The sequence below is a fragment of the Thermothielavioides terrestris genome, chromosome 3 (genome assembly GCF_000226115.1).
Source record: "Thermothielavioides terrestris NRRL 8126 chromosome 3, complete sequence".
Classification (NCBI taxonomy): Eukaryota; Fungi; Ascomycota; class Sordariomycetes; order Sordariales; family Chaetomiaceae; genus Thermothielavioides; species Thermothielavioides terrestris.
In genome coordinates, this window is record NC_016459.1 from 4090029 (window position 1) to 4103953 (window position 13925).

Here is a 13925-nt window from a genome sequence, read left to right on the forward strand (position 1 = left end):
GATATCTCGAGGTTTCGCTCGAGCACGATCGAGCGAATCTTAGAAAAGATTTACAAGGAAAGAAACGAGTGGAATGCTGGGGAAAATCCGGCGAGAGCTCTTAATAGCGAAGGCGAGGTTTGGCGACTCGGGGGAAGAAACTTGAAAGAGCTGGCTTGCTGGTTTCCAAGTGGAAAAGAGGTTCCAAAAACAAAAGCTCCCATCTGAAAACAAGCATGCTGCTTGCTGCCCAATGGTCAAGAGGGCCAGCCCACAGTGTGAAGGCTCCCTCTTCTCAGCGGGCCGGCAGCTGCGGCAGGCAACCGCCATTGAGATCGAATCAGAACGAGTGCATGGAGGGAGTCGCCGTTTGTTGCCGGTCTGTTGCAGGAAAATACATCGCCATGGCCAAGTCATTGCTTCCCGCTGAATCAAAGCTCACAGAGCACAAGCAAAGAAAAATTGTCGCTAGTTGTTTTTTTCTCTTTTTTCTTTTTTTTTTTTTTTTCCCTCTTTTTCTCTTTTCCCTCTCTTTCTGTTTTTCTCTTTTTTTCTCTCTTTTTCTGTTTTTTCCCTCTCTTTTTCCTTTTCCCTCTCCTTCTCTCTCTCCTTTTTTTCTCTTTTTTTCTCTTTTTTTTTCTTTCTTTTTTCTTTCTTCTCTCACTCTCACTCACTCACTCACTCTCTCACTCACTCACTCTCCCCCCCCCCCAACTCTCTCTCTCTCTCTCTCTCTCTCTCACTCTCACTCTCTCTCACTCTCTCTCTTTCTCTCAGTCTCTCTTGCTGGGTCTCGGTGGGCTTGCGCCAGTTCAGTACCCGTAAGATCAGTTCACCCACGAACGCGAAATAGCATCAGGGGAATGCAAGAGGGAGCAGTTCACCAAACAGCAATAAGTAATTAATTACGTCTGTAACTGACTCCTTACACAGGGGACACCCTCTCAGCCCTCCCCTCCCCGGTCAGATCCTCCATGCTCGTCCCGTCGTCCTTTCCGCCGTCCCCGTCATGCCTACCTCCCATCCAAATCCCAACTTGCGACCCCCTCCTCGCCATCCCACCGCCAACAACCGCAGCAGCGGCAGCACTCTCCCTCCTCCTCCTCCCCCACCGCCTCCCACAAAGTCGCCCACCACCACCACCAAGGCAACTAACCCACCCCGCCACGACAGCCGCGCAGTACCCGGCAAAGCTCTTGCACGCCGCCCAGGAGGTGACCACGTAGATGATGGCGTTCCAGAAGCCCTGCAGGGGCAGGACGAAGGCGCTGGCGAAGAAGAGCGGCCGCGAGACGGCCCCCGCGTGCAGCAGGCTGTAGACGCGGTTGCCCGACGACGGGATCCAGGTCAGCAGCAGCGCGACGAAGAAGAGGATCGCGCACTTGGTGTAGGACCAGGCGGCGCTGTGGGCGTCGTGGTGGGGGTGGCGGCGGCGGTGGGTGGGAGCAGGAGGAGGTGGACGAGGAGGAGGGTGCGGGTGCGGGTTGGTGCTCTGGGTGGTGGTGGTGCCGGAGATGATGGAGGCTTGGACACTGGAGAGGGCGCGGGCGGCGCGGCTGCTTTTGTTGTTGTTGCTGTTGTTGTTGCGTGCGGGGATTGGCGGGCTGGCTGTGTCGATGGTGTCTTCGAAGGAGACGCGGCGGTTGAGTTGGCGCGCGGCCTCGATGTCGGCGGAGATGGTGACTGAGTAGGAGACGTTGGGGTCCTTGAGCGGCGGCGCGGGAGGGATGGTACCTGGCTTGGCGGCGGGCGGGGGCTTGATGATCTCGGTCGTTTGGACGACTTCGGTTGTTTTGTAGTTGAATGCTGGGGAGAACTCGTAGAGGGGAGAGAAAGGTTCAGAGCCGGTGGCTGTGCCGGTGAATGTGCCGGTGGCGCTGGAACTGAATTTTAGCATCTTTCGGCGCTTGCGGTAGATCTCCCGGCCGGTGCGGAGGTAGATCGTCATCGCAATGAGGATGGCCACCCTGTGCAAGTCAGCTCATGCCAAGCAGTCCTGGTCAGAAAGCCAAAACACATACCACACCGGACCGTAGAAGGTGGCGATTCGGTACACCTCCCATTCCGATTTCAACCAGCACCACAGCATGGCGTCGCCATACGGCCTGCCGGCATGTTTGGTGGAAATGAAGATGAAAGTGAAGCCAGGGACGAACGGCACCCCGTAGCAAAGAACGAAGTAGAACACCTCCATCTTCCTCAGCATCCTCGCGTCGTACTTGCGATAGAACGTGAGGTAAACATTGACGGCCATGGCCAACGCCCAGTATGCATCGCCTTGCATGAAGCTGAAGAAGGGTGAGCCGCGAGCTACGGACGAAGAGTGCTGGGTGTCCTACACTTGAATGAGAAACGCCTGGAGCTGGCAGCCAAAGGAATCAACGTCGTCAATGTAGGTCGTTGTCATGAGCGTCGCCACGTTCGTCAACATATTCCCAAACGTTGCGTAGAAGACCAAGCGGTTGATGGCGCGCTGGCGGAACGCATCGGAGAGCGAGAAGGTCACCAGCACGAAGACACACCCCAAGAAGGAGAGGGCCGAGCAGGTCCGCTCGATGGCGACGACGCTCTCGGCATCTTCTGCTGATATGCCCCTCATTGTTGGCAACGCTACCGTTTAGGGGTTCGCGAGATCGTGAATGGAGCGGAGAGCCCTTGTGTACCCCCATGAGCGTACCATTCATGGGAGGGGTTCTGTCATATAAGTGGCGTAAGGCAGCACCAGGAAACCTCCACACGGGGCTCCTTCGGGCCCGGTTCGGCCAGCTCCTCGGTTCGTTGTGCTGCGTTGGCAGGCAATCATTCCTAGGCAAGCAAACGGGCGAAGAGCGAGTCAAGAAGGGCAGGGTGAACGGAGTAGAAATAAAGTTGGAAAAAGGAATGGAGCCAGACGCCACTTACGGTCGCCATGGGTTGGGTGAAGGGTAAGTGGCCATTCCGAGCTCGTCATGCAGCTGAGGCTGCTGTGCCAGACAGGGGTGGGTTGCACTCCTGTGGTGGACGTATCCGAAATCCGGGGAATCAGTCCACCTGAGTGGAGTTGGCCCCTTTCACGACTGGAGGAGGAGGATGGCACTGGGGCTGCGCGCTTGTTACCGAATTGTGTAGTTGCTCGCAGCAGCGGCCCTCACTGCACTACATACATAGACCGCACGGACATGGCAGACGAAGCTATTCACCCCTGAACTGGGCCTCCGCCACCCAAGTTTGGGGCTTTCAGTCTTCGGGAGTGAGGGGTCGATACTGACCGTCCTCGCCTGACTCAGGAAGCGGAGCACACCCCATCTTATTCCCGTGGTGTAGGTACACTCTTCCGTACGTAGGTAGTAAGGTATGTACATGTCGTTCATGACGCCACTTGTTTTGTGACGGAGCCTCGAAACTATTCGAACCCGGAGTCGCCTTGTTGCTGAGTCGTGCGGCCATCTTGGCTTGCAGACGCGCAAAAAAGTTGGGGTTTGAGCAAGAAATCCAGTCCAACACTCGCCTCGAGAGTCGTAATCTTCCGTTGAAGGGTGACGCGAGAAGCAGGCATGGACTCAATGCGGATTCGATGAAATGGACTGCTTGGAAATCCTTTGGTTGGCATTCGTTGGTTGACCGTTATTGGACTATGCAGGTTCCCACCCCAGACGGGCATCAGAGGCGATCATCATTAGGCCTATGCTGCGTGAGAGCAAACGAAACAGCAAATCGTCCCAACGTCAATCCTTGGTGATGATCCCCTTGGTAAAGCCCCCGGGCGCGTGTCGCGCGTTGGAATGCAGCGTGATAAAGGGTCGCAATCACGGGCAGCTGCCTCCTCTGGGAAGGATCGCGCGACCCAGCTTCCTCGGGCCTCGGTAGCGAACAAGACGGTGTGCATATAACATACTGTGATAGCTTGCACAGACAATGCAGCCCCCTCGGTTCCGGGCCGGCAGACCAGTTAACTACCACAGTAGGTAGGAACCCGGCCTGCATATGGCACTCCTCAGGGGAGCGCATCCCCGGCTCCGGCCTGCATGTGGTTGCATGCGCACGAGCCCTCCGACATGTTGGCTGCAGCTCCGGCCACACGGGCCTCCCGAGACCATCGAGGAATAAAACGATTCATCCACAAGGACTCTCGAGTGGACAGCAGGCAGAGGGCCATCCACCAGCTCCCCAATCATCTTGGCCCCTTTTCACGGCTGCTGAGAACTGCGTTGCTTTTCTGACCAACACTCGCGGTCTGACAGTGCCCTTCGGATGTCTGCAGGGCTGAGTCGTTGCATCAAGCCGAAGTCTTTGGGATTGGATAAATTCGCTTTTGGACGTTCATGGGCGCTATTTTTGCGGTTTGAAGTTGGGGTGGCGCCCAATGACTGCCGGATCCCAGCTCGAGCCGCAGAGGCGGGGGCGTTTGGATGTCCGAGCTTACCACCCTCCATGCGTAATGGTGCATACTGTGCCATGAGAGCCCGATCGCTTCATCACCTCAATGGACAACTTGGAAGGTAATGTGTTGCGTTTTGTTGTGTGCACCAAAAACGAATGTCCGTTGGGAAGGCACACTGGGCCACCCAACATGCATGCCTACCTGGTAACTGTCCCCCCCCCCCCCCCCCGGGCCAGGACATGGGCAAGGCCGTCCCAATAGTTTGTGATCGTGAAACGCTCACTAGGAGCCATTGGCAACGGCCTGCAGCCCGTCACACTCATGGGTGAAGTGAGGACCGCTCAGACCGGGAAACCAAAAACGCTCGCTGCTGACCAGCTCCCCGGGCCGGGAAAAGGAGGCCAGGAAGCAAAACCCCTGTGGAGTTTTGCTTCGAACGGGCGCCCCGCGGGCGCCCTGGCTGGGGGCCAAGGAACCAGTGAGCATGCTCACAGAGTAGTACTCGCCCGCTCCAACGGAAAGGCGAATGGGAGACCTTGTTGGCATGTAGGGGCAAGGCACAACAACATATATATAGCTCGGGATGTAGCTCGGCGGGATGGTCCCGGGGGCGCGGGCCGGAGAGAGCAGCCGCAACTGAGCCAACAGCTGAGCGTGCTCTCGTCTTTCAGCTGAACCTGTGTTTACTTCGGACACACCAGCGACCACGCCAATACTCGGGACCCTCGCCCCGTTAAGTATACACGCAGATACATGATCTTCGGTAAACAACCAGCGAATTCTCCTGGGTCTCGTGTGAGATGGTGTCGCATACTGGCACTCTCGAGGCTCTGTTGTCAGGTAGCTCAGTGGCACGGTGGGCACCTCTTCCGCATGTGCATGTAGACGTCTGCCCTCCTCCCGGTCTCTATAGGAGCAGCTCGATCTACATTCTTCTCTCTCTCTCCGCTCCCTGCCTCCGAGATGGTCCAACATATCTTCCTTCCTGTCTCAGATGGCGATGAAGCAAGTTCCGACGACAACAGTGAGACGGAATACCCCTGCATTCTGTCTCCGTCTCTTGGCCGTCGCTGCTGTGTGCTACGTAGTGTAGCGTACTCCGTATACACTACTAACGCTAATGGTTGGCTCATCGACTTTTCGGCCATCAGCTTTGCCGAATCCGTACGTAGTGTTCATTAGTGTCTATTTTGGCTCGCAATACCCATGTATCTACAAACGTGAACGGGTTCATATGTGGAGGCGCTAAACCAATTCTTGACGCACCTCCGGCACTCGGCTCGCTAGCAACAGCCTCTTAACCCAGGGCCGTTCAAGAACCGGGCCTTTGTTTTGGACTCCGGCCTGGCTGGCGCTTTGACGACAGCTAACGCTTTGATGCCAGGTAAAGTTAGCGTAGCCCGACCCGGATAAGGGTGTTCATGGGGCTCCTTCGCTTATAGCTGCACAGATCGTCATATGATCTGATTCAGATGCCGGCCTCCGTGCCGCCCTTCCCCTTTCAGTGGATCTTGATGGGAGCAAGACTCAGTCGAGTGTTGCGTCCGTCAGCCGCGTCACACGCCATCCCGTTCTTTCCTCATGTTCCGCCTAAACTACATATACCCACCCGGCAGGGAACCTCCACCTTCACGAGCTACTTCTCTCCGCGCGCGTCTCTCCGTCACACGGCATAGGCACTGTTCATCGTGTAGTAAGCGGAATTTGTCGACGGATCAAAGCCAAAACACTCAGCAATAGTGACACACCACCAGGCTATAGCCGCAGCAGCGATACTGTGATTGCCCTGCCCTAGTTACACTCGTCACCAGGTTTCCTGATAAGCTGTTGCAGTTCTTACGGAGCCCGGCTCCGCGAGACCGACCTCAGGAAATGCGCTAAGTACATAAGAAGGGTTTCAACAGAATTCTACCTGTTTCTTTCCTGTGTAGTCAGGCCCGGCTGCAGGCACACTCTGTGGGAAGTTCTTGATATATGCATCGCGGTATCTGATGTCCGTCCAACCTCTTCCTCCTGGTAGGTGTAGTTAGCGTAGGGATTGAAGATGTAGACCTTGCCCAGTCTCCTTGTCACTCCCGACGTTGCTCTTGTAGATAAGTTATGGTTTGGTAATCTCGGCCATGGCATTGTACCCGCCGAGAGCGCGTTTGTCAGCGTCTTGACTTCGTAGGGCTGGGCTCTCTCGGCCGATCAATGCCGACCCTTTGGTTGCCCGAACCCCGACTGGCTTTCACCTTCAAGAAGTATGCTGTGTCGAGCGCTGTTTGCAGCTTCGGTTGCAACCGTTGTCGTAACAGCCCGGTCGGACTTGGTGTATTGCCCTACCAGCAAGATCATGTCAGAATATAACGGCCCTGAGCTAAATTCCTAATAACAACAAATGGGGTAATCAAAGTTTTTAGCCCAGTGGTTCAACAGATCCTGCTGTCTTGATGGAGAGCTGCACATCACGAGGATTCGACAACAAACTATTGGCTGTCTACAAGTGGCCTGATCAAACCTATGACTTCCCTGAGCTCCTCTCCGGGATCTTATTAGATGTGCGCAGTTTCCAGGCATTCTCCATTTATCAGTCCTCCAACTTCCCGGGCGAAACCGGGCTGCCCGCGATAACGTAGGAGACAGCTCAGAACTTCCGCTTGGTAGCCTAGACTAGCGAACACGTCGTCTGGATAGACGACTTCTTATCTATAGGCCGATCCCTTAAGCCGCCGCCCTACTGCAAGGGTCACTGATTGCAACGTTGAAGCCAAAAAAAAAAAGGACCTTGCGGGAAAGATTAGCGAGCCGCTCTGTCCAAACCGTCGGGTCCGGTCCCTGGAAGGACCTTTCGCCTCGTTAACGCGTGCCAGACTGTTGATTATTCATTCCTTTGAGTCCATAAGATCTAGGAGAACGAGCTTGTCCTCGTTGGGCCGGCCACAACGGTGAGGGAAAGCGGCGTCCTGGCGAGTGACTGCAAGACGCGCCCAGTTTCCGCCTCCGAACACGACAGAGCACGCATTTGCCGAGCCTGCCGGTTCTCGCTTGAGACACAATTCGGAATCCTGCAGGCTTCAGATGATGTCACTTTGCTTGGTTCAAAAACCCGGATTCTTCCCGTCTTCGATGCAATTTATCCAGAGCGGGGTAGCAGCGAAAAGACGCAACAGAAAAGGCTTGGCCAACTTCAAATTGCGCTTGCTGCTCCAGGTGACTTGGCGTGGAAGGGATGCGGGGAACTCTGTCCAGCATTCTGTTGTGACGCCTTGGGAAAAAAAGATACACGTCGAGGGGCAATTTTCCATGGCCTTCTTACTGGTCAGTCTCGCTGCAAATCATCCGCCCGAGGAAAGGGCGATTTCCAGAAACTGGCAAAGCCGCTGTGCCAGCTGCATCCGAAATGCGACGGGAACACGATTAGGCACCAGGCTTCATGTCGAGGCAGGCTGATCCATTCATTCATCATTTTCAATTTGAGGGGGCCCCCGCGGGGGCAGTTTTGGGGGTGCTCCACAGGCCCGGCCTCGAATGGATTTCGCGGAATCTGCATTTGCATCCGCATTCACGAAGAACCCCCAAACGATGCCACCGTTGGCAAGGGGTGGTTCTTTGCGATCGATCGATGAGCGAACTCGGCCCTGGCCCGGGCTGTGGGCGTCGGCAATGGGCCCGAAGAAGCCGCATGGGACCACAGGCCGCCAGCCGACGCACGCAAAAGTGCCCGTCATCGGGGCAAAAATGGCACTTCTTGTTCCTTCGTGACGGCCAAGGCTCCGCGCCGCATCTCGTGTCTGGGCGCTCGAGAATGCCAAGTGAAGAGCGGTGAGCTGTTTTAAATAAGAACACTTTTCTGCCGGTTAACTCCCTGCACATTGGGACAGTGTGGTCAGCTGAGCCCCCGTGGGTCACGGCCTTCCGGGCTCCGACTCCGTCCCGTAAGGACACAAAGTAGTTCGTTTATAACTCGTATGTATGGCTGACAGAGAGCCCGTGCGACATCTTACTGGGTTTTCCCGGCATTCCTCCCCCCTTTGCCCGTCCTTGCCCTTCACGGAGAGGAGTTCATGGCGCCTGAGAGGGACACTTGACTACCTTACACATTCATTTCAGTCGTTGCAGGGCACACGTCTTTTCTGGTACCTTGTTGTTAAAAACAGCACTTAGTCACAATTGCCTCCAGGATGAGGAAAGAGGCTCCAATCTTGCAGCCCTCCAACAATGGGGACCGCTACGAGCTCACAAGCCCCACGGCGATGCCCAAGGCAGGGGGCTTCCTTTGGAACCAGAAGATGATGATCCAGATCACCTGCCGCGGGTATGCCACGGCGCAGTTCATGCAGCCCGAGCCGGCGAAGTATGCCCATGCGCCGAACATCGAGGCCAAAACGTTCATGCAGCCGGAGCAAAACTACTACGCCCACCACCCCGGCCGCTTCGTCTACATCAAGGACCTTGAGACCGGACAGCTCTTCTCGGCGCCGTACGAGCCTGTGCGCGCCAGTCTCGACCGCTTCGTCTTCTCTGTTGGCAAGAGCGATGTTGCCTGGGCCGTCGAGCACATGGGTATCCGCGTCGAGATGGTTATGGGCCTGCCGACCCACGACGTGGCCGAGCTGTGGACCATCAAGGTGACCAACATTTCCGGCCGCCCCCGCAAGATCAGCGTGACGCCCTACTTCCCCATCGGCTACATGTCGTGGATGAACCAGTCGGCCGAGTGGAATCCGGACTTGGTGGGCGTCGTGGCCAGCAGCGTCACGCCCTACCAGAAGGCCACCGACTACTTCAAGAACAAGTACCTCAAGGACAAGACGTACTTTTTGTGCGAGACCCCGCCAGATTCGTGGGAGGCAAGTCAGGAAGCGTTCGAGGGCGAGGGAGGGCTCCACAACCCGTCCGCCCTGCAGGAACCGCAGCTGAGCAACAGCGATGCGCGGTACGAGACGCCGACAGCCGCTGTGCAGTACCGCGTCGCGCTCGAGGCCGCCGAGGACCAAGAGTACCGCTTCATGTTCGGGCCCGCCTACGACGAGGCTGAGATTCGCACCATGCGATCCCGGTATCTGAGCAAGCAGGCGTTTGTGCGGACGGCGGACGAGTATGCCGCCTACATGGAGCGCGGCCGCGGCTGCTTGCGCATCGAGACGCCCGACAAGGAACTCGACAACTTTGTCAACAACTGGCTGCCCCGCCAGGTGTACTACCATGGCGACGTCAACCGCCTGACCACGGACCCGCAGACACGCAACTACTTGCAGGACAACATGGGCATGAACTATATCAGGCCCGAAGTGGCTCGCGGCGCCTTCCTCAAGGCCCTTTCCCAGCAAGAGGCAAACGGGTCCATGCCCGACGGGATCCTTCTCGCCGAGGGCGCGGAGCTCAAGTACATCAACCAGATCCCGCACACCGACCACTGTGTCTGGCTGCCCCTCACCCTGGACGTGTATCTCGGGGAGACCGGCGACTACGGTCTACTAAAGGAGCCCGTCCGCACAGAGAATGGGGACAACTTCACCGTATTCGAGCGCGTCAGCCGCGCCATGGACTGGCTGCTCAAGTCGCGCGATGAGCGCGGCCTCAGCTACATCGCGCAGGGCGACTGGTGCGACCCGATGAACATGGTCGGCTACAAGGGGAAGGGCGTGTCCGGATGGCTCACTCTTGCGACCGCTTACGCCTTGAATCTCTGGGCCGACGTCTGCGACCATGAAGGTGCCGCCGACCTGGCGAACCGCTACCGTGCCGGCGCCCAAGACTGCAACGCCGCCGCCAACAAGCACCTCTGGGACGGCGACTGGTTCGCCCGCGGCATCACCGACGACGGCGTCGTCTTCGGCATCAAAAAGGACCCGGAGGGCCGCATCTGGCTCAACCCGCAATCCTTCGCTATCCTCGGCGGCGCCGCCAGCCCCCAACAAATCGCGCGCATCCTGCCGCAAGTTGACGCTCAACTGACCACCCCCTACGGCGTGCTCATGTGCGCTCCACCCTTCACCAAGATGCGCGAGGACATCGGCCGGGTCACGCAGAAGGCCACCGGCTCGGCCGAGAACGGCGCCGTCTACAACCATGCCGCCGTCTTCTACGTCTACAGCCTGTACCAGCTCGGCGGCCAGCACGACCGCGCCTACACCCATCTGCGCCAGCTGCTCCCCGGCCCCTCCGAGGCCGACTACCGCCAGCGCGGCCAGCTGCCCATCTACATCCCCAACTACTACCGCGGCGGCTGGCGCGAGTTCCCCCGCACCGCCGGCCGCTCCAGCCAGCTGTTCAACACGGGCACCGTGTCGTGGGCGTACCGGTGCGTGATCGAGGGCCTGTGCGGCCTGCGCGGCGAGCCCGATGGCCTGGCCATCCGCCCGCAGCTGCCGAGCGCGTGGGACGCGATCAAGGTGACCCGCGAGTTCCGCGGTGCCACGTTCCAGTTGGATATCCGGAGGGGGGATGTCAGCGAGGTGACGGTCAGGATTGGGGAGCAGGTCCTGCCGCAGCCCAAGGTCACGGACATCAAGGTCGGTGAGACCTACCGACTTTCGGTGCTGGTGCCCAAGTAGGTGGGACCTTGGCTCCTCGACGCCGTGGTTTGTTTTGGTCTGTTCTGGTCTCGAAGGATTAAAAGGGGAATGCCGCGATTCGGGATCAAATGGTTTTTCTGGAGGCATTTTCATTCGTTTGTCCCTCGTTTTGAGATGCCTTGGGAGGGTTTCAGTAATAAAAATGGGGCTAGCCGTTTGTATTTTGGATTGCGAGACCCGGGTCGTTCACGACCTTTGGAGGGAACACCTTCGCTGGGTGGAAAGAATGGAAGGATTCGAGCAAGCTCGCAGTGAACATGGGATCTGTTCTGTGATGGGGTCCCAGTCACCGACGTGCAACTCACTCTTGGGTATCTGATGGGAGGATGGGCGGTCATCTGTTCTTGCCTGTCGTTGACCTGGTCGGCTTTTGTCGAGCCCCTTGTCAGGGGTTACCTGGTATTTAGTGCGTCATGATATAACCACGTTGGAAATTCTGGTCCAGGTCGACGGTACACAGTAGGATGGAAAACAGAATGAGCGCGACCTGAGGAATGGCTTCGTGGTGTTGTACTCGTCCCCACAGAAGAAAATGAAGAGTAACGCGGTGCTTGACCGCCACTCAACGGCTACCCAAAGGCGAAGGGAAAGATGGGGATATTCGCAGCCTTCTGTTCTTCCATGCCTCGAGTAGCTACCCCTGGGCTGCGGAAGAACACCGCTGGTATGCTTTGATCTCCCTCACCCCCCAACCTCGGGCCGGCTCTCGGAATTCAAGTCTACGTCAAGACAAGCACTAAAACAAATCCTCTTGCTTTAAAGCACGTCCTGTGTAGTTGATGACTACGTCTTGGTCGTGTGGCGAGTTGATGCCGCGTTTAGCCAAAGCCCACTTCTTGAGTTGAGATGGTGATGACGTCTACATCAGCACGCCGGTATCCGACGGCTTCGGGTTCATGACTCGACAAGACTAGATTTCGCGATCCCGCAATGCCGAGTGACTGGATTAGTAACTGGATTTCCAATCTCCCGGCATCATGGCCTCGATCTCGGATGCCGCCGGGATGCGACTTTGAGATTCTCTGCATTGTCAAAGCACCTCGATCACAAGACTAGTGTTCCCACCTTCTGTTCCCTGTGCCAGTTGCGCGGCGCCCAGTCAGACTGAAGCATTCAGATACAACAAGGGTCTCGACACATCCATTGCTCCGACGTCCCAACTTACAACGGCGTTAATCCGTATATGGTGGAATTCCATCACCACTCTCGATGCCGGAGAGGCTGAGGACGGCATCAGTCCGACGCAAGCATTTCTTCATCCTCCACAAGTTCCCGAACATCCCGGTTTATCCTGATCCTCGTGGCCTGGAGTGCGGGGAGAGTCCCCGGAGGTCGCGGATGCCGTTACTGATCGCGAGACAGCGCCCAGAACGTTCTCAAGTGAGTAATCGCACACCAGATCACAGTCTCGCTGACGAACAGCAATGCGGGTGCGCGTCACAGACAGCTTAAGTAGCCGTGTCCCCCATCCTGCCTCGCCCTTCTCTCCCCTCTCCAACTGCACACCTCCAGTGATCAATCACAAGCCAACAATCGCCCAACCACAAACCAACACCAGCCACACACAATTCACCAATGAAGCCCATCATGCTCCCAATGACCATCCTCCTCCCCTTCGCCCTCACCCTCCCCACCCTGGCAACCGCCATCCCCGGCCCCGGCTCCGGAAAAGGCGAGCCCAACACGGCCGCCGCCGCCCGGGACACCAACACCAACCCTGCTCCGCCCGGCGACAACAACAACGAGAACAGCGACACCGCCCGCAAGCTGATCCCACCGGTGATGAGCCCGCCGCTGTACCCGGTGATGTACCCGCCCATGGTGTACCGGCCCATGCCGGTGGTCCCGCCGATCATGGCGCGCGGGGTGGAGGACGACGGCGTGCCTGAGGAGGAGGCCGGGCCGGATGGACAGGAGGGCATCAAGGTTCCGGCTGCGGGTGCGGGCGAGCAGGGGTATGCTGGTGCTGGGTATGGCGCGTCGGGCCATGGCTACGGTGGGCCGGGATATGGATATGGGTATGGGGGTGGAGGGTACGGACGCGGGGGTGGGTATGGAGGGCGTGGAGGATATGGAGGGTATGGAGGATATGGAGGGCGTGGAGGACATGGAGGCTATGGAGGATATGGAGGGCGTGGAGGACACGGAGGTTATGGAGGATACGGAGGTTATGGAGGATACGGAGGATACAGAGGCTATGGAGGATACGGATGGTGATGTCCGGTGGTGTTGAGGCGGTAGGGGGGTGAGGGGCGATGGGATATGCGACAAAAGGGGTGCATCAAGGCAGGAAGGTTGTCGTGAAGGGCATTTTTGGGAGTGTCGCTGCTAATGGCTTGCCTTCAGTTTCAACAGCCAATGGGTTCGGGTAGCAATGGGGGACGTTGAGAACGATTGATGATGGCGAGCAATGACTGGGTAATTTGACTGAAGTGAATCCTCGATGACGAGTCTTTCGAACAGGGACCATGTACACAAAGGAAGCGTGGAAGGAGATATAACTACCCTAATCACTAATCAAGAAGATTGTCAGCACTCCTTGTGTTATCGTAGCCTTTGGTAGGGAGTGTACAGAATGCACATGGCGGTGCTTCAACCCGAGTCATGTCAACGCTGCAGGTTGGACGCCTGCCGCGCAACATTCTTAACTGTAGTTGTTTTGATAAAACTCTGTAACCTTCTCATTCTCCCGGACTCGTTCGAGGTTTCAAAACTAGGTCTGAACTTGGTCCCGACCGTCGTACTGACATCGGAGCATTGCTACCTTTACGCCTCCAGAGTCATGAAGATCGAATCGCCTGCGGTTCCAGCGCAGGGCGTGCTGCCCAGCCATCCGCAGGTGCGGAAGACGGCAGGATAAACGGTCCTGAGGAGATGGATATATATGTATAGGCACGAGAGCTGGTGGGATTCCCCGCTAATCCGCGGGGCTTGGACAGGCGCAGCTCTTGACGCCCGCCGAAAACGGAGCCTTAATATGGGATTCCCGTGGCCTATTACTGACATACCAGGTTCAGACGAGTCTG

General features: G+C 57.2%; 3 protein-coding genes across 3 annotated transcripts; 2 read left to right on the forward strand and 1 right to left on the reverse strand.

The window, feature by feature from the left end:
* Positions 1-904: 904 nt before the first annotated feature.
* On the reverse strand, positions 905-2578 carry THITE_2130131 (uncharacterized protein; the record flags this gene model as incomplete). Its single annotated transcript, XM_003654669.1, has 4 exons — positions 905-970; positions 1136-1946; positions 2001-2267; positions 2319-2578. 4 exons carry the CDS (start codon positions 2576-2578, stop codon positions 905-907), a joined length of 1404 nt encoding a protein of 467 aa, XP_003654717.1.
* A 5617-nt stretch (positions 2579-8195) lies between these two features.
* THITE_2117883 (glycoside hydrolase family 94 protein) lies at positions 8196-10960 on the forward strand. The gene has a single exon (XM_003654670.1). The coding sequence runs from the start codon at positions 8503-8505 to the stop codon at positions 10876-10878; it is 2376 nt and encodes a 791-aa protein (XP_003654718.1). The 5' UTR covers positions 8196-8502; the 3' UTR covers positions 10879-10960.
* A 1514-nt stretch (positions 10961-12474) lies between these two features.
* Positions 12475-13759, forward strand: THITE_159943 (uncharacterized protein; the record flags this gene model as incomplete). Its single annotated transcript, XM_003654671.1, has 2 exons — positions 12475-12917; positions 13678-13759. 2 exons carry the CDS (start codon positions 12475-12477, stop codon positions 13757-13759), a joined length of 525 nt encoding a protein of 174 aa, XP_003654719.1.
* Between the last annotated feature and the right edge of the window lie 166 nt (positions 13760-13925).